This window comes from Acyrthosiphon pisum, chromosome A1, assembly GCF_005508785.2.
Source record: "Acyrthosiphon pisum isolate AL4f chromosome A1, pea_aphid_22Mar2018_4r6ur, whole genome shotgun sequence".
NCBI classification, from domain to species: Eukaryota; Metazoa; Arthropoda; class Insecta; order Hemiptera; family Aphididae; genus Acyrthosiphon; species Acyrthosiphon pisum.
In genome coordinates this window covers 3,302,530-3,325,008 of record NC_042494.1, presented here as the reverse complement: position 1 = coordinate 3,325,008, position 22,479 = coordinate 3,302,530, and the positions used below count along the sequence as shown (strand labels likewise).

The 22,479-nt window shown below is 26.9% G+C and overlaps 1 protein-coding gene across 1 annotated transcript; it reads right to left on the bottom strand.

Moving 5' to 3' along the window:
- Nucleotides 1–10: 10 nt before the first annotated feature.
- Nucleotides 11–20,525, bottom strand: LOC103307655 (ABC transporter G family member 23). The gene is made up of 14 exons (XM_008180802.3): nt 20,337–20,525; nt 5,242–5,373; nt 4,982–5,114; nt 4,740–4,894; nt 4,088–4,195; nt 3,740–3,962; nt 2,116–2,246; nt 1,803–2,028; nt 1,543–1,720; nt 1,356–1,474; nt 1,206–1,276; nt 745–1,010; nt 587–673; nt 11–525 (listed from the first exon to the last, which is right to left on the bottom strand). The coding sequence occupies exons 2-14, from the start codon at nt 5,370–5,372 to the stop codon at nt 296–298; spliced, it is 2,058 nt and encodes a 685-aa protein (XP_008179024.2). The 5' UTR covers nt 5,373; nt 20,337–20,525; the 3' UTR covers nt 11–295.
- Between the last annotated feature and the right edge of the window lie 1,954 nt (nt 20,526–22,479).

The window sequence follows — 22,479 nt, the reverse complement described above, 5'->3', positions numbered from 1 at the left end:
ATAATGTTTTTCATTATATTATAACTTTATTATGAATAATAAATATTAAATAGTATTTTTGCACTATGAAAAAGTTACATTTTCATTTATTTATATTTTATTTTTACATAATATTTTAGAATCCTATGTAATAAATTACATTTATCCTACTTAAATACATTTATTTACAATTTCTTATAGAATTTTAACATTATAAAGAAAACTTAATATATTTGATTGCCACAAAGCATTCTGGCAGTCTTTTGTACTTGACACATTGAATTATATTTTTGCTGAGATCCTGCAGATCTCATATCTACACTTTCTTCCATGTGCCTTTCTTTGATTTGTATAACACATAAGATATTGCGTAGAATATCAAAGCCCAAATTAACATCGAAACAAATCCCATATAAACTGCCGTATGATCAATAGACCAACCACGCATGGTTATACCTCGTAATGCTTCAATAGCCAATGTAATTGGGACAAACTTGTTGGTATATTTAACAAAATGACGAGCCCCTTGAGTAGGCCAAATAAAACCTAAGAATAAAATTTGTTATTAAAAATTATAATTTACTTAACTTAATGATAATTTATTTACCACAAGCACACATCAACAAAAAATTTGTGCCGACTCCTGCAAATCCAGCTGCAAAATGACTGTCATTTGACAAAGCCAATACAAAACCTTAAAATAATAAATATTAATAAAAAAAAAAATATATTATTTATAATTTATAAAAATTAATAAAAACTAACCATATATCATTCCTGTTATTCCAATAACTATGAGAAGACTGAATCCAATCGTAATCGATCCAATGTATGGATTATCGTAGAAGACGTACATAATTATTAAAATTTCAATTGCTTGGATACATATGTATGTAATTTGAATGATTGAATGAGCTAATGCAATTTCAAGGTATGTCATACCAGAAGTTAATACCCTGTCCAGTATTCCATCATTTTGTTCGTCGAGCATAACAAAAGTTGTGAAGATTAATGGCAAGAAAAACATACATCTAGAAATATTAAAAAAAAACATAAAGTGACAATTTATAAATGTATGGCCATATGTAAGATACTGGTATGCGCTTACTCAATTAATATATTTACTGAATTCAGTAAATGATAAATATTGAGTAATGCTTGTATAGTTGTCTACCAACTACCTAATTTTTAGCATACAAATAAATGAACAATTTAAGAACACTTACATACAGACTGTTCCTGGTGCAACAAAATGAGCAAAAGACCCCGAATTTGAACCATACAGAGCATCATGAATCTAAAATGCAATAAATTATTTAAAATTATTACCTACAAAATCTATGGATAATATTATGATAGTTTATAGTTTATGGTACCTTAATGGGATAAGAAAATACTTTATCCAATGAATCTTTGCAAGAACCGACTAAATTTTTGAGAGCATCAGCTAAACTCAAAGTCACGTCTCTTTCAATTAAAATTGACATATATCTATCTAAAACATATCCATAAGACTGAATGAATTAAAAAGTTATTTAATAGTTTCTTAAAAATTAAAATCACCTGAATCATCGACCCAAAACTCCAAGAAGCTGTGGCCAACTACATCTTCCAAACTGTTTTCGCCATTGTTAACTCTGTCCTTCAACGATTCCGTATAATTCCAATTGAACCGTAACAAGGCCCAAATTTCATTTTTTTTTATAGATGCTTTTGCATCTTCAACATTATAATAGTCTTTCTACACATATTACAATTTTTAATTAATAATATAAATGGTAGTCATGTTAAAAAATACAAATTATGTATTCTTATTTACATACAATTTTATAAGTTCTTTTATGAAGTTGATAAATCAATTGACAACTGCCATAAAGTTTTTCGTTCAAGAAACAATTATTATTGTGTTTATAAGTAAAATTTGCACAGTCTCTCAAATTGATTTCTTCGTTTATAATTCCAATTCTAATATTCTTGGGATCACGTCCAATCGCCATATTGAAAAATAAAGTTATAATGATTGGCAGACCCAACATTAGGTAAGTCATCCTGAAAAATGAATTTATATCATATAAGTATAAAAAATGTTAAATATTATGTATAAATGATTATCGATAATAAATATAATATTATTACTGTTTATTTCTCCACAGTAAAAATCGATTTTTCAACATCTGAGCTCGAAATCGTCTCGTTTCGAATTTCTTGTTATTGTCTAGAGGTAACAGTTTTTTTTGTACACCGCCATCAACAGGCAATGAAGACTTCTAAACAATAACGTAACTTTAATAAGAAATACAATTTTTGAATACAATATAAATGTATAGTAATTTTATGATTTATTTTATTGCGTTAAAGTTTAAAAATATTATGGTCAATAGGTTTTTAAATACTATTACAGTTATATAGGTATACAGCGTGTTCACCAATTTAGGGAACACTGAATTTCCCGGTTAGACTATTTTGGAATAAATCGATTTATTTTTACAAGCTGGTGGGTATATAAATACACATTTATAGTATGGGTATAAAATTATTTATTAGGTACTTTATTATTTATTATATCGATACACAACCGTTATTTTTAAATCAGATATTATGGACTGATGAATCTAAATTCATGAACAATGGAGTTATTAATAAGCAAAACAACCGTTTATGGTCAGATGTCAATCCCCATTGGACAGTGGATAGTTATCACCAAACTGTGTGGGGTACATATTATGTTTGGTGTGGACTTATTGGTGGCAAATTGTCATAAGACCGTATTTCTATGAAGAAAACTTAACAAATTTTAAGTAATGTTTTACCATTTTTTTTATAATCCAAAATAATTAGCATTGGTATTTTATATTGGTAGATCATTTTCCAAGAGCTGTCGCACTCACAAATGACAATAATTGACAAAATATAATGATATTATTATGACATAATACCTAGGTATCTATTTTTGTGATGAATAATAAATAATGTTTGATTTGTTTTTTTTATTATCAACCTAAGAAAATTAGTACCTACCTACTTTGAAAGACTCGTCACATTTTACTTTTACTCAACTGACGTTCAAACCACTATTACCGAACTAAGAATATGGCAGTTAAAACTGAAATCAAAATTTATATTTCCTAAAACAGCCATAGGTACCTACACAGTGTCCCGTGAGGATTTATCCATTGCGATATTTCCTGAGATAATAAATATATCATAAATCTGTTTTTTATTAAACTCACAGAGATAAGGACTCTATTTTACTACCTATTTAATTTTATTTTATTTTTGGAAGTAAAAAAAAAATATATTTTATTTTAGAAACAATTGAAGAAAGCCATTTTATAGAGTTTATTTTTGTGAACATTTTGACTTTTCAACATTCAACATTATATTTTCATTAACCTCATGATTTTTAATATTGTTTTGCTTATAGGTAAAACACCAAAAAACCGTTTTTGTCCGGGCGGAGAGTCCCTTTTTACGGCTAATGGGTATATACCCTCACGGCCCACGGGACACTCTGTATAGTTGCTCTACCTACGTTTATTTTGTCATTGAGTCATTCAATTTTTCCCGTTTTAAGTATTATGCATCGTGCCAGTACCTACTTATAGCACAACCATCCCCTGGTTGCGCCAATCTCCATACTTAATAATATATAAACAACCGATAGGTAGATAGTTAGGTACTTAATATTACTTAACATTAGAAAGTATATTTTACAGGTGCTGGAACGAAGTTCGAGCCCAGAAGAAAACAAATTATTTACTTGTATGACTTTTGACGTATCAATCACACACAACTTGAGGAACACGTCTTCTAAAGTTGAGCATCCGTAACATTTCAGTAAATTGTCCGGAGCATCTTCTGATAGTATTATTCCACTTCTCATCATACCAACTGTGTGCGCTCTTCTAGCTTCTTCGATATAATGTGTAGTAATAATAATTGTCTTGCCTTCCGAAGACAAGTCAGATAAATGTAACCAGATTCTAATTAAACAAATGTTTTCTATTATGGTACGGACTACGGACGAATGGTAATATTGGTAAATAGTAATAGTAGGTTGTAGGTAAGTAGGAAATAGTCATATTATCTTATAAGTTATTATACTTACTTTTCACTCAGTATTGGATCCAAACCAACAGTAGGTTCGTCTAATATTAAAAGAGTTGGATTATGGAGAAGAGCCACTGCGAGGGAAACTCTCCGTTGTTGACCTCCACTAAAACATAGTATGTTATGAGTGTCCTGACCTATACTACTACTTACTATGTTATATTGCTACAGTGTATTCACTTAAACTAAACTCTTGCCACACACAACAAAGTTATTTAATATATATATTCTACTGATCAATTTTTAACTTTGAGTAATAAATTAATTTCCAGTGCATGACTCGAAAAATATTTTAATTTATACTTCTGCACTGACAGGCGATGGCTGCCACTTAAAAATGCCAAGCATTCCACTAAATTTACTATATATGTTAACGCTGTAAGCCTGCAGTTAGACATCCACTAACAGGCTACTAACAAAGATTTCATCCTTAAAGACAGTGGCGTAGCCATTAGGAGGCTGGGAAGGCTATGCCGGCACCATTGGCCATATCAAAACATTGAAACAACATAAAAATAAATTATTATTGTTTATTTTTGAGTACTTTTTTTTAATTTTTGGCTCAGATCCTATCCCTTACCTAACCCTATTTTAAAATACTGGCTACGCCACTGCTCAAAGGGTACCTATTATATTTTCGTTGTGCTTACCTTAAATTGTTTATTAACATTTTTCGTTTAGGCAAGTCAAATAAAGCATTGAAATATTTGTAACGACTAATAATTTCATTTCGAGAACGACCAAAAATTGTTCCGAAGTAGAAAAAAATTTCTTCGACGCTAAGTAAAGGATCTAGACATAAATCCTAGAAACAATTCGTGGTTATAATAATTTATATGTACCAATTTTACTATAGTATTGTTACTATAATACATTAAATAAATTTTATCACCTGTGGCATGTAACCAATATCATCTATCACATTTGATTCTAAATTGATGACACCGTTATCCAATTTCGTTCTTCCGACTATACAATTTAAAAGTGTTGTTTTTCCACATCCACTGGGTCCTAATAGACCATAACTGAAAATAAGAAAATAATTCATCAAAAACCGTATTATCCATATAATTATTTGATATCTATGTAAAATGATTAGTATAATATATTTTATTTATAAATCTAATAATAATGAATACTACGTTTGTATACATTGTATTTCTACGGACGGTCAGGGAGACTCCTTTAAGCACCATAGCCGACTTGTTATATCTTTTAAACGCACTTCGTACTTCGACGGAAGCAAGCGGCGGTGGATGTGGTTGGATAGCGTCCCTACACATCCTATTAAACAAAACATAAAATAAAACAACACATAAGTAGGTATACAATTTTCTTTCATAAAAAAATTATATAGAGTCATCATCAATCATCATACTATATAGGTAGGTATAGCCGTATAGGTATCTAGCCATCTAGGTATAAAATAACGAACATTTGATTTTTACATTTCTTCCAAGTCATACAATTTTATTGAGCAGATTTAAAATATTTATGTTGGTAGGTAGAAGGTAGTACAACCACTATACAACAAAATACAAATTTTATAGGTAGGTACTCGTATAGTACCTAAACTCAAAATAAAGTTATTATGCATTATTTTAATATGATCCATTCAACGTAGGACAGTAAGATAGGTACTCATTATAAGACAACTCAAAAACGTTAACAGTTTTTGGAAATATTTTTTTACAGATTTTTAAGTCGTTAAAAAACAAAATTTTTCTAAAAATAATATATTTTTTCTACAATTGTTTATATTTTTATTATTTTTGAAAAAATTTACACAACGTAAATTCTTAATTTCTTATTCCAAAGCAGAATATTTTTCTGACGTACTTCGATTTATAAACATTGAATTTCGGAGAATTTCTCAAAGTTATTGAAAACATGATTACGCCTAATTAGTAAAAACTTTAATTTTGCCCATGTGTGGTTTTATGTTATATTGTTGGTAGTTGGTAAAAATGTAATAAGTATAGGTATATAATAATTAATAAGACATATTTAACATCTACTTTAAATATACAGGTATTTTATTACCTACCTATCTTTATTCAGACAACATTGTTTCGACCTTGACTTATATTAATTTATTCATATTTTTAACGTGAAAATTACATATTACTTATACTTTTGTAAAGTTAAACTATAATTAGAATATTGTAATAAAAAATATTTAAGTATTTATAACAATATTATAGATGACCCATTTTCTTCAGATTTGTATTGCCCTAAACTGTATTTTCAAATGTATATTAGGTACCTATGTAATCTATTTCAGTAAGTACCTCCTACCTACAAATATTAAAGATATTGGAAAGTATTCAATTGTAATTTGTGATATAGGTACTTATTTAAAAATACTAAATATGATATTGATAATAATATTATAATCTAGATACCGGTTTCTACATTTTATAAACAAACCTTCGACGCTTTATAGCGTTCTACCATATAGGTATAATAACAATTAAAACAATTGCATTAATTATATTTTATTCTCATATAATATAATATATAATCTACAGTGTAAAGGTATTATAAAAATGTCATAAAAAATAATCAACCTATTAAATTATTAAAGTTAATAGAATAAAAAGAGCAGCTACACATATCAATACTTATACTGAAGGTTAGTTCGCATATAATTAATTTAAACAAATTATAATATTATTACAAAATTAGGATGAATGCTATAGTAGTTATTATAACTACTACGTATGGCAGTTACGTTAACACTGTTGACAGTTATCTATATATATATATAGTTATTTATCATTGATATAATATAACGGTATTAATAAAAATATATTATTATATAAATCATAATAATTATAATTTATTTAAAACTCCCCAGGCAAAGTTGAAGTAGGTAATTCACATAATATTATAAGATATTTTTGTATTATATAGGTACCTAATAAATATTTATTATTAATGAATTTCAATATCAAAAAAAACCGCATACCACAAAAACTGGGTGTGGGTGTAAAAAAATATTGAAATATTATTTTCAACTTGAAAGCAATATGTGATAAATAACTCCATTCGAAAAAAAATATAATATTTACTGGGTAGCACAGACCTTTATACAGTGTCCACAAAACGTTTAACCAATTTCAAGAGCTCGTACTAAGTAACGATACAAGGTTATTGAAAAATCATGAAGTAGGTAACCTTGTATAAGTAAATAAGTTGTACACTTGTACCACAGTTTTAAGTATAAGTAGGTAGGTTGTAGTTACATCTTATTTGAAACTTAATTGTTTATAATATAAAAAACTAATATTATCATCACGTTTTGAAAATTACTTATGATTGTCAAATAATAAATTATATCTCTATAACAATATTCTAAAATAAATATTTGTAAGAATTTTAAGTACAAAGCAGCCTATAACCAGGATTTCTGGACCTCGACAAAATAATTAAAATATATTTATATATATTTATACATCAAGAATATAACGTAAAAATCCGAATGATTTCAAAAAATCAATAACTACGTTCATACCTACTTGAAATGTTAAAAATACATTCAGCCCGTTCAGATTTTACAATCGATAATGAGGATACATTTAATGCAATGTATTATGTATTATGTATAATTTAGTCTGGAGATCTATTTCTATATAATTCTATCTTAAAACCATGATCAGTAACCACATACAAAAATTACTAGTATTATAGGTATAATACTATACTATACTATACTCATTAAACACTATTGGTCCTAAATTAGGTAGGTACTTCAGAAAAAAAATTTATTGAGTGTACTCTGAAAATATTAAAATGATACCTAATTCAACTGAATAATTTTATAGATAATATATTAATATGCAATTGTGTTCATTCTCAGCTCTATACTTACTCTATAACTAATTTTCGAGTTACGAAATTACGAATTACCTACCTAGTACCCATTCAATTTAAATATTTAATACTCAGGTATTGAAATTTTTTTTCCGTAAATTACCTCAATGATATAAGCTGCTATACCTACTTACCTATAGTTACTACTAAAATCTAAATAAAAATTAATTCAATTTGAATGCATTTATTAATTTCTCTTCCTATATGAAGTAATTTACTAACTATAATTTCTTAGAAAATAATTGTTATTATAACTTTAGCAAGTTCCTCATAACATTATTGTATTATACTATAAGTTCCTCGATGATGGCCTCAATCCAGTATTCCAGTAATTTATTTCTCCCACTTTAATAATTTAACTAGGTTACATAATTTATTAGATATATTTTGTAGTTTTAAAATATATATATTTGTATGGTATTAATGTTACTTAGTACCTACCTACCTACCACGTAACACAATGGCACGAATTATTATTTAATAATGATACCTACCTATATATAAGTGACCAAACAGAAAAGTAAACATATTATGGTATTGAATCTAACCATAAAACATATTATTCAATACCGCACTTAAATAAATTACCTAATTCAAAATATCGAGATTTAAGAATAGGTAGGTATCTATTTACAATTACCTACATTTTAATATCTAAATTATTATGAAAAAAAAAATACTCTTACGATTCTATATTGTACATAATTGTTTAATGCAGTAAAAACATTATTATAAAATATTAAAATATACCAACCTGGTAGGCCGTACCATAATCGGTACATACTAATATGCAAGATTTGTATCGGTAACTATACTACCTACCATTGATTATTAATACTAATAGTATTCATAATCAATGCTACTACCTAAACAGTATATACTATTGATATTTTTAAATTTAAGAAAGTTAATTTAGCATTAATTATATTGATCTAATCTAAATAGGTATTATTACCTATCAATAATTTAAAAAAAGCGGGTAAGTGGGTAACGCTCTGCTGTATATTATGTGTATAGAGAGTAGAGAGTCACTGACCCAAGTAAATGAGTAAGTTGGTAATGTATGTGTTAAATTTGAATTTAATGATATAAAATCATTGTACTTATACGAAAAACATTTCTGAGCAAAAACTATATAATGTCAGCCTATATATAATATATAATAATATTACTTAATATATTCGATGATAATATTGTGATAAAAGTAATTTATTTTACTATGAGACATTATTACAACAGTAGATTAAATTCATTTTTGCAAAATAATAACATTTGAAAACTTCATTGTGTGTGTAAAATAAAATAATAATACCTATACTCCAAAAGTTTCAAATACCCACCAATAATATTTTTAAATCAACACAAAATAACTAAACCGTTATTCTAGATTTAAATGTGTAATTTCGTTCAAATAATAACTTGAAATGTACCTATATAAAAAATAACTATGTTTATAATATATTTTTTAGATTTGTTGGTTACAGTATGATCTATTCATGAGAATCCTTGTTTTAAATTTTCAATCCTTAACTAAATAACCCAAAACCAGTAAAAATATATTGAAAATGTTATTATTTATAGCAAATGATAAAATAAACATTTGATGAAAATTTCAAGTACCTACAATTATTCGTTTTTGAATAACAATAGAAGAATTTATTAATTTACAGGTGAATATCCAATGTTTGATTTCAAACTTTCTTTTTGTTTTTGATAAATGTAGGAAAACTTAAAGTTAGAATCTTGAGTTAAATTTTCAAAGCTTAAATAAAAACAGAACATTTTTTATGAATTTCTAACTTGAAATAATTCTTCGATTTTCGTGATATTGATGATTTTTCTCAACATTATAACTTCAGATGCTTATAAAATATGACTGGATTTACGCTAATTTTTTTTTTTAATTTTCTTTACAACAACTTTTGAGGAAAGTTCAAAGTTGTATTACATTTTCAAGCTTTTTGATCAAATAAAAAATTTTTTATCGACAATAATTTTTAAAAGAAACTAAACAGCTCAAAAAGAGTCGCAATATTTCAAACATTTATTCACCTATAGAATTTTCCAATATAAAAATGATGGCAGACACAAATAAAAATGAAATGAAATAAATAAACATCATTGTAAATCAATACATTCATCGCTTCGCTCAGAATTTAAAATTAGTTGAATGTTTTGAATGGGTCTCTGTTTTTTATAAATTATTTGTTAATTCTCACTGGCCTGTCAAAAAATAATGATTTAATTATGTGTATTATTACCTTATTATAATTTTCAATAAGAATATAAGATACCTAAATAGGTATAATATAGTGATTGTGAAGATAGTTTGGTACACAGACATAAGTACATGTACTGCATATTTACATATTTACCATAAGGCAGGATAGGCAACTGCCTATGGCCTCCGTTGTTAAAGGACCTTGGATTCCTCGGATTTTTATGAAGACAATTTTTTATTTTTTAGAGTACTACCTTTCATCGTTTAAAATAAATAAGAAATATGTAATATTTCAAAAAAAATTAAGTGATTAATCCTTAGCATAGAAAAATGTAAATGAAAATAAATAAAAGTCTATTTTTAATAAGAAAGAATTGATAACTTAGGTTTACTATCAATAGAAAGCGATCCTACGTCTTCTTCAAACTTTGATGACATAATAAACTAGGACTGCAATGCGGTTCGCTGGTTGGAAGAAATTAAGCTGAGCGAGTTAAACACACCGAAGCTTATTGAACTTGTTTTTTGAATGACATGAATTTGATAGATTTTGATGACTGAAAAGGTACAAATTAAGATGACACTATTGTTGGGACATGATTTTGTTCGAGGAAGCGTTTTTACTCTCAAATATAACTCTCAAACATTTATATTTAATACATTTTTCTTAAATATTACAATTGACAAACCAAAATAACAAATTATCACCACGGAAGAACAACATTGTTTTTAGTATTTATTGATTTAAGGCGGATCTATGTTTATATATATATATATAAATTAATTAATAAAAAATAGTTACAAGAAATCTGTGGCCAGTAGATATTATAAATGTACCTATAATTTTATAATTGTGTTTGTAAAAATGTATAAGTAAATACTAAATTAATATAAATTATTATTTTGTTTTATACAACTCGTTTTTGTGGGAGGGAGGGAACTATAAACGCTACTGTTGATAAGGGGCCACTTTTTTATTTTGCCTAAGGCCACAAAATGCCTAAATCAGACCCTGCATAAATACATAATATAATGTAATATAATATTACGTTAATGCACGTAAGTGATGTTAAATTATTTAATGTATTATTATGTGAAAAATTATATTATATTATTATTCGTAAAGTTATATAATATATCATATTACATTATTATATTACGGTAGTGATAAATACCAAGTAGGTAATTAACAAACTTTGCGTTCAAAAATTAATTAATCGTATGTATTAGGTACATCAAAATTTGAAAAAAAAATATTTTACAACTTTAATACATACATTAAAAATGTAGTGTCGTTTAAGAAAGTACCTAAATAGAAAAAAAATTGAATTTTTTCAAATTAGTAGTTATATGTGACCTCAAATCATGTAACAAAAATATTTCCGAAAATATTTATAATTTTCGAGATAATGATTGTTTACTGTTAAAGAAATCACCCTGTTTTATAATGTCATAATATAGGTATTAACTACGTTGACCGCTACAGTGTCCATTCAATGTTATTCCAATTATTATCAATTAAATAAGTGTTGAACGAAAATGGCAATAATATCAATATTGACTAGTTCATTATCAGTTTAAGTGTATAGGTAGGTATAAAGATAAATTAAATGAATGGCATTGAAAAAATATATATATATTTCCGGTCTGATATCAGTCTGAATTTCGTTACCATTTACCACTAATTACAAATAATATGAATAGGTAGTAGGTACCGACATATTAATAGGAAAGAAATAATCGAAGATTAATTCTGTCAATGTTTATATTATAATTGTATTTACCTATTATCTTATTTTTTGTATGATTGCTTATAAACGTATACAAATTATTGATAAGTATAATATATATATAGGTAATAAATAATAAAATCATTATTATTACTTGTAATTTATTAGTATTAATAATATACGGAAATTTATAACTAATATACTATATTTTGTATAACTGGAAAATGATCACAGGAAATATATAAAACTGAGCCAGGGGTGTACCCAGGAATTTATCAAAAGGGGTCCAAATTTTTTTAACATGTAAACATGACACATGTATACAATCTGGAGTGAATTTCACCTTTAATTTTAAATTCTGCAGTCAATAAATAGGGGGTCCATACCCGAAAGGTACGCCCCTGAACTGAGATACCTAACAATAAATAAATTCAAAAGTATATATTATCTACTGTTTTTTCATGTATCCGACTACACCATTGAGCTTCATGAAATGTCCATCACAGAATCTGATTCATAACTTGGAATGTTTTAGGTATGGGTATTATATAAGGTTTTTCATCTTACAGTTTATGTCATAGTCATTTACGATAGGTCCTTATTACAATATTCAAATCTGAAAATGTATTTATCTACATCTCTACATCTCTCCAATTTTCGATGGTAAAAGTATAAATTAATTTCAACAATGTTATATACTTAGGTATAGGTACACTTATACCCACAACCTACATTAAGCATAAACATTGCTGCAAACATAACAAAAATATTAACCATCGAGTATAAATTTTAAAAATATGAAATTTGTTTTCACAACCTTAATTTATAATAATTATATAATACCTTGGTGTATCCGTAGGTATAATACGTGGTGTTATTATATCATAATTTATGATTCTATAGCGTAGAACTGAAGGAAATATTTAGTACACCCAACGATCTAGGTACGCATTTGTTTTTATTTATCTAATGAAATTAAACATAACGAATTGCATTTTAAGACCTGTCAGTTTTAACAGGAAACCTCAATAGGTACGTATATAACTAATTTTTTGTTATCTAATTGAAATAATTTTACTACGTTTTGCACATCCACCGATACAACTAGTTTATTATGTATAGGAATGAATAAAAAATTGTCTCGTATGTTATTCTGCACTGACCATATATTATTACCAAATCAATGTCCTACTTTCACCGTGCTGTGATTGTGTATCGATGAACATTTTAAATTTAATTCCACTGCAGCTAATAAAGTGTAATTACTTATGGCGGTTTTTAAAATCTTATGTCATATTATAGGTAACTTCATTTTATTAACGCGCGTGTGTACGTATATATAGATAGTAACTACCAATGACGTTGTATATAGCATTATGGTAGTTATATACAGACACATTATAAACAGGTAATATAATATATATAATATTAAATATATTATATATTGACATGTAACCTATATAGTATATGTTTTTGGTACAGAATTATTTAAAAAAAAAATCTTTTCACAGCTAATGGAAAACAATACTACACCTGCAAACGAATAGGTAAATTATAGGTAATGCAAAAAAGATTTGATTAGAAATAATTTTACAATTCAACAATGTATATAATAGTATATAGGTAGGTATATTAAAATATAAATGTATATACTATAAACTACATAGTTCGATACATGAAATGCAATAAACATGATGCCAAGTTTAAGGTAACCTATATGTCTGTTGTGTAACATAAAGCCACGGAATAAAGGGAAAGTACAAAATAAAAAATTATGAACTACCTATACCTATCTATCTATCTACCTAACCGTTATTGTTGCTCTGGAGACCGGGTCAACACTTTTCGACGCGTTTTTTAATGTAAAATATTATATACCTATACAACGAAACCACTACCTACCTGCACTCCTATATAGAAATATAATATTATAATGCATTTAAAATTTTTAAGACTACTGGTTTACTTTCTGCAGCGTTTAAACCACTAAATTATAGATTATTATCTATACGAAAAAAATAAATTTATCTAATAGAGTTATTAGCTGAACAAAATATTGCATGTGGACTTACATTAATTTAATTTTTCATTATTGTATGTTTTTGAAATTAATATAACTGAATATTATATTTGTATTCATTTTTTTTAAGTGAAATATCTTATGATAGTAGACAGTAGTTATATCTACGTTTATTTTTTTAAGTATTTACTTAGGAGTAGGCTATATAGGCAAATACATTTATTTAATAGGTTGGTACATAATATAATGATTTTATTGTTTAGATTATAATTCAGTAATATGTAATCTAGGTATGTAGATAGTATGTTGTTCTATAAGGATTATACAAATGTCTAAATCTTATAACTATACAGTATTTTTGACAAAATGTCTCCATGAAGGTCTTTATTTATGTAAAATTCAGAAAAGTCTTATGAGCTCATTGAATTTATTATATTATACCCATCACGCCACTATTAAATAAAAATACAACATATTAATGTTTTAACCTCATTTGACGGCCAACGTTCAAGTTTTTTTTTTATTTCTGGTTATATATGAAAAATATCCTATCTCACGAAAATATGTAATCATCGTAAACAACGTCATATTATATGCTTGTATAATCATAAAAAAAAAACTCCAAAACAATGATGAAAGCTCTTAACAACAAGGTCTAAAAACATTTAAAATGTATAGCAATATTACCTATGTATATTTGTCTATGCGAGTGTGATGCGCGAGATTTTGTGAATAATATGAATATTGTAGATTAAATTGTTTTAGAATATTTTTATTACTTCATTAATTATGCATATACGTAATTATAAAATGAAATGTATAATTACGTGTGTAAGTATTAGAATAAATTATAAAGTTCATCTAAAAGTGAAATCTCAGCCTTGAAACCATCAACCTTGACCGAAGGAGAACACATACAGAAAGCAAAAGTGTTCCCGGAGAGAATAAATATAATAATATCATGAACCCCTCAGGCATTTGAACCAAATGACATAATGGAGATGTAATAGATACAAATAAATCAAAAATACGGATCTTCAATTGAAGAATAGTCATGAACAATAAATTAAAGTAATCTGGCCTTTATTTAATTGATCGTATAATAATGCTTGTACCTATAAGCTTGTAAGTACTTATACGTACCTAAAACCTACTATATTATGTTATTATATGAGTAGGTATAGTACCTATTGTTAAAAAATTGATTTATATTATATTTGCATTATTTATATTTGATTATTCATAACAACAATCTGATTGAAATCTTGTTTTATATTTATAATTATTTATAAGTAGGTACCTACTATTCAAACTTATTTTATTTATTATTGGTACTTATGTAGTACCTATTACCTATACATACCAATTATACGTTATCGAGAAATTATGAATGCGCGTAGGTACTTTCATTAATACACACTCAATTAATCTCATGTTTTTGAAATTTCAACCCACGAAAACTAAAAAGTTTATAGTATAAGATAAAGAGATAAAAATATAAAAAAATAAAAAATATCTTTTATAGTTGTATTTAATTTTTACTCTATTATTCTACTCTATAGGCTTAACATTATACAGGTATCAATGTATCATAATATTTCACGTTTATATATGAAATATAAAACGTGTTTATAATAACCTAAATAAGACGATTTCCTTGTAAATAACTTAAATTATATATGATAGCATTTGATTAATTGATACCTAATAATAATATTATGCTGGTAGGGATACCTACCTACCTAACTTATGTATATAATGTACATATTTCAATTATTTGTATAATATATAAATATACAATATATTATGTAGGTACCTTCCTATATTATTATTCAAACATTCATCACTCAACAGATATTCTGTTTGAATCAACAAATGGTTATTACTTTTTTTCCATCAGACCGCGCGTTTGTCGATTACATAATTCGATTTTTGTATATTTCGTAAATACTTATGATAGTGTTGTATAATATACTCCTAACTTACTGTAATTATTTAACCAGGCCTTGTCTAGGGTAGTGTCGCGTAAGGGACTAAGGACCGATTTCGCCAACACAGTTAATCACGGTTAAAGTTAATCAGAGTTCAATCGGCCGATTAAATATCTGTTATCAGCCGATTAAGCGTTAACCGTGATTAACTGTGTTGGTGAAATCGGCCCTAAGAGAGACAAGTCTTGAGAAGTCCAACAGTTTGCAAGTATATAATATAATATAACATGTACCTACCTATATATTTTATTACATTTTACGTTTTTAAATTTTACAGTAATATTTAACATTTTAATACAATATAATATTTACTCTAAATCGTGTATCATATTATAAAAGAATCTTAAAAGTTAAATTATTTAACTGTATACAGCTATTCAGGCAAGCGTTTACCTATATTGACTAGTTGTAGATATAAGTAGGTATATACATAAAATGTGAAATGGCGTTATTATGCCTTACGATTAAAAGTGGACATTTGCAAGGACAATATTAGATAAGTAAGCAATATATGAATCAAATTATATTTAAAGAAGACTACAAAAAATGCTCTGCGGGGGTTTGTTCTTTCCGTCATTCCTTGCCATTCCCTCTCTTTTTACAATCACTCTAAATTCCGACTTGTTTTTTTTTTGTAAATTATATTTACCACATTTAATGTCGTTTGACACACATGCGATAGCACGATATTTTAATAAATTTTAACAGGGAAAAAACCATGAAAATCCCAGGGCCGCCAGGTATCGATGTTACAATTATCCTACGGATATTTTGTCTATACTTGGCCACCAATAACTGATAATAAACCCATTTCCTACCTAACTTTCGACATATTATTACTTCTATTTAAGTACTAATTGATTATGAATCACGGCTTCATTGATGGATGGCCGAATATTTATTGATTCAATAGGTAACCAAACACGCGGTTACACCTACTAACAAATTACAATTATTTTTCGTTTTGTAGCAAGGGTATAAGGCCATTTACAAAATAATATTGTATTATCTCGACAAAATATATTAATTTGATCGCTGACAGACTTTTTTTTAATTAACATTACAATTGGTGTTTGCTGTGATACACACCACCCATTATACATACGTATGAATAGAAATGTATTTTACCAGTTTCCTATATATAGATTTACCTGCCGCGGGGACCCGAAAATGATGAAGGGCTGTAATGTGTCGCAAGAATCAATACTAGTCGACCTTAAATACGAACATAATAATAAAAAAAATTTAAAAAAAAAACTGTTCACCAACTGCAGTTTAAAAGATGGCCGTGACATACACTATTTGATTAAAATCCGTACACAACAATATGAGGAGTACAAGTGAAAAATACTTCAGTGATGGATGGCAATATTTTTATGCAAAAAAAATTATGTCCTCGTAAATTATGCGGAAGTACCAACTACCTACATATTAATATAATAATTTTCATGCAGCGTTTAAATTTGTCGAGGCAAACAAAACTTAAGAACCAAAAATTGAATTTATTATTTACATTAAATGCAAAAATCTAGGTACGCAGTTCAATAAAATAGCCAAAGACAATAATAATATGTTCAGCGTGTTGTGCATAATATAATAACTAATGACTGTAGGTATTGTAATTTATTAAAAAATATGTATAGGTATAAATAGATATCAGCTATTGTCTGCATCCATAGTAGGTATCTCTATGACAAATGGTGTACTTAGAATCTGAAATACGTATTTAAAATCTTTTTGTGATAAAAAAATAATTAAAAAATTAAACATCCCAACACAGTTTAATTAGTATCACGTAATTTGTATATCTAAATCATTAAAACTCGTAATACAGTTGTTTATTACTATTATAACGCTGTCGACGTAATATAATGTAATACATATAGTAATGAGTACCTAAATTGTATTGTATATTTGCTTACCGAGTTTATACTACAGGTATAACTATAACTACAGTTGAATAATTTTTGTTTTCACCTTAGAATTAAAAGTAAATTTTATAACTAATCTGACCTTTAAAACTTATTTTTTTATAAATAAATAATAACATTTCAAATTTGATCAGTCTAGAACTATTAAATATTAAATTAGAAAATAACAATTCAGAATAATATTATATTAATGATTAAAAGTTTTTTTAAAACACTTGCGCAATGACAATAATTAGACAAAATGTCAACAGAATTACCCAACTTACACGAATTTAAACCTTTCCAGGGCCAATATAATATAGGTGAGGTACCTAGTCAGTAGTTAGTCACTAGCCTGATATTTACCGGACAAGGCAAATAACCTACAACATTATATAAGATGATTTAAATGTTTTAATGCAACTACTGAGAAAAAACTGGTGTAAGCCTGTTACTACATACTTGTTACTATAACCATTCATTAATGAGACAGACCAAATGGAAAATACGAACATATTATTGAACTAAAGCAGTAAAGGCTGTTTACTGAAATTCTTATATTTATTAACACCGGATATTATAATGTATGTATATTTTAAGTGTAAATATTTAATTAATTCATTTTTAGGTAGATACCGGCATAAAATAATATACCTTAATTAGGTCTAACAACATAAAATAAGATGTTATTTCTACAAATGTAACAAAATGTCTGTAAGTATCAAACAATAATTATACCTTAACAATCAGTAGTAAATGTTAGAAATAAAAAGCAATACAAACATAATATTATACCATCGTCCTCATTCGGCTCATTCAGTTACAAAAAATAACACTTTAAAATGATACGGTTTTTTATCAATTAAATACAATTCGGCATTCGATGTAATTATTACCGATTTATTACCTCAATTAAATATTAATAAATATTAATAAATGGGATTATGGGAATAATTAAAATCCTATAAACTATAGATACCAATAAGTTATTAGTAATAACTAATAAGTAAGAACTATAGTTACTTATTATGATAAATACATTACAGGTACACAGTATTACATTACCTGTATTTATATCATTTTAAAATTATTATAAGGAACTTTATGAAATATGATTATTGAAAAACAGACAAAAGTAGTCTAAAATTCTTATTTTAAAAAAGAAGAATATCCTAGATAGATAGCAAAAAATAAAATAACCAAAAACATAGGTCAACCTGTATATCTTATTATAATATTTTATCTTTATAAAATATTAGGTATATTATAACCTGAATTATTACATAAATAGTAAATACTATACAAAATGCGTACATGGTAATGACATGATACAAAATAATAGTTAGGAAAACTATAGTGACAATTTTACTAAAAATTTGATATTATTATATTAGGTAATAGAATCTCTGAACATTTCCTATGTCATCTCTGACACGAAATTTGTGTTAAGTTTATTTATATTTTATTGACGTAATATTATTATAAAAATATAAATAGTACAATAACAACCTATGCCTACGTGTACCTTCTTTTAAATATTGTTCTCACTTCTTATTAACATTTGTGTACGATAATTTATAATGAAAAACACGAATGAAAGAAAGGTGATGAATAATATGTTTTATACCATAGACAGATAGGGTTATTTGGGTATCGCAATTTAAATATAATAGGTAGCCATTCGGCTATCATAGTGTACAGATAGGTCAATTACCTATAAACTATCACACTTGCACATAGTTGTAGAAAATCGTGCATTGAGAAGGAAAAAAAGTGACGAAGGACGTGTTGCGTGCGCACACATGGACAGCTTATATGGTTATTAATAAAACTGGGCCATACATCAATTGTTACGAAATGCATTCGTTTTCTTTTGAAAACGACTTATTAAATACAATATTTGAACAGCTTAAAATATTACCAAAATATGAACTTTTTCATACATATTATGATCATATAAAATCAATAACAATGTAATTAATTTATTATTTGATCCTAATTTTGTAATTACATAGCAGTTACTAAATGCACGTGCATATTTATATTTTATTTTAAGTAATATCATCTTCACCTTCTTCACCTATCATATTATAATATAGTGTCTTATAATATATATTTTATTCAAAAACGATTAAAAACAATAATTTACCCACAAAAGTATTTAAGGTACCTATCTATCTAACAATGAACATGTAATACAATAATAGGCATTACAAACTTATATTCTGTAATACGTTTAGGCTTTAAATGGATATTTATTATTATAATATAAAGATGTACGATTAAATTCAACTGAACTAGTGATAATATTTTATAAACATCCACAGTTTAAGATAATAAGATATATAATATGTTAAACCATGTAAACGTCCATTTGCACTATATTGTAGATAGGTATAATATTTCATTACGAGTTTATAAACGTTTTTTTAAATAAAAAATAATTTATTATTTGGAGGAACCTATGTAGTTTTACTCGAAAATTAGAATTTGACTTACTTGATAAGTTATAGGTACGATAATCCTTTCGAAAATCCAATCATGTGTGTACTAGAAGATCCGACCTGGTACTGAACGATCAGTACCAGACTACGACATACGAGGTCTCGTTAACATTGTTGATGTCACAGTCACGCGGGGTTATACCTACTAGTTTGTGGCCATCGACCATCAGCCTCGACAATATTATAACGTAGGTACCACTCGTTTTATTAGGTAGGCGCACTCGAACCATTCACACTATCCTACGGCAGCAGCAGGAAGCCCCTCCATTTATTTATTTTTTTTGTTTTGTTTTTGCAACACGTTGAACACTGTATAATATATTTTAAGTGTACAAAAATACAATATTTAGAATGTACCAGATAAAGATACTTAGATACCTGTAGTATATTGCATACGCGCTGCAGCAATATAATAATTATGTAACAACACGTAAAAATGTAGCTGGTACATTTACCTCCCTACCTATACATAATATTATTTTATACATATTACATACGAATATACGATTTATGTGTATCATTATACCTACACGGATACACGTATACGTGCCTACATTGTCATATTGTATTATAGTATCCACATTAAATATGAAAATGAATTTATAAGATGAGCCTGCTTCTTTTTAAGACACATATTTTGTAGTCGTAATGAAGTAGGTACTAATAGAATAGGTAATGTCTGTTGTACATACGTTTTAATTCAAATTAAAATAATATACCTACTTTATAGTTAGTTATACTGAGCACCCCGGCGTGCATAATGCCATACAATTAAAAAATAAACAATTTACATATTTTAATCTCACAATATTTTACGAGCGTGATATCATTGAATTAAATCGATATATCTACCTATATTATATTATTATGACCTATATTAAATAAAATAAGTATCAAGTAACAGAAGTAAATATAATTATCGATGCTCATTTCCATACAAACAAATAAATTTAAATATACCTACATGATAATGTTCAGAACAATATTGTTTCTATATATTTCTATTTCCACCGAAACAACATATTTTACATGTTTTATTGGAATCGGCCTTGAACAAAATGTACTCACCGACAGTGTTCCGAACATGCAAGACATTTTTCAATGACAGCATTTGTTCAAAATAGTGTATATTAGTGTAGGTAGGTAGGTACTAGCTACCTATCAAAATCAAACAATGATTAAGTCCATTTTAGATGCGATGCTTGGATGGAAACAAACCTAAAACCTCTATCATAAATTAGTAATTACCTAATTGTAATGAGTAAAGTTAATATAGAAAAATTAGAAAAATTTCAAATTATCTTTAAACACTTAAAAAAATTTTAAGTAGTTACCTATCTGGCTATCTATAAAATAAATAATTTTAGATGACATTTTAATTGATGATGTAATTATGCAGTTTCGGCAGCGACGTCGATACACAAAAAATTGTAATAAATATTTAAATTAATCTAAAACTCGTGAAAAATTAGGAATTTAAAGTATTTTAGATAAATGAAAAGTATCATAAATAAGTAAGGTAAGTATACAATAAAATAAATGTTCAATAATCGTCAATTGATAAATGCAACATAGTATCTATTTCCTATAGGTTTTTACTACCTACCTTTGGTTATAGGCGTTATAGCCCATATGTTTAATTGTAATTTTAGGCACTACCGTTAAATTATCTACATGAACATAAATACCAAAATATTAATGGTTTTCGAAATATTATTGTTTTCACAGCCCATATAGGTATAACCACTAAAGTATAACCACTCAATTAAACTGACAATTATTAGTTGATCACCGAAATTCGCCGTTACTGCTAAGTGCTAATAACTAGTAATAAGGTATTGCCATCACTACTTGTTGGGCTTACAACTATATTCCATTACAATAGGATTATAGTTTTATAATGCACATAGGGCATATGCAGGTGCATAGCTGTATTGAAGAATATATTCATATAGGTAAATATACAATTTATAGTAGCCGGTAAGTACATAAAATATATAATCTATAATGTTCTCTTAACAAAAGTCTATTCACCGCAACATAATATTATTATAGGCGTTATTCGATGTGTGCAGAGCGTGTGGCACGGACTAAGATATCTTACTAACAGGGGCGTAATTTGGGGGGGGGGGATTAGG

Excerpts from the sequence above, each read along its gene's own strand:
- LOC103307655 (XM_008180802.3), bottom strand. The coding sequence starts at position 5,372 with ATGTGTAGGGACGCTATCCAACCACATCCACCGCCGCTTGCTTCCGTC. Across the intron at positions 4,196-4,739 it reads ATGTTAATAAACAATTTAAG|TGGAGGTCAACAACGGAGAG; the intron begins GTAAGCACAACG and ends ACTATGTTTTAG. Across the intron at positions 526-586 it reads TTTGTTGATGTGTGCTTGTG|GTTTTATTTGGCCTACTCAA; the intron begins GTAAATAAATTA and ends TTTTATTCTTAG.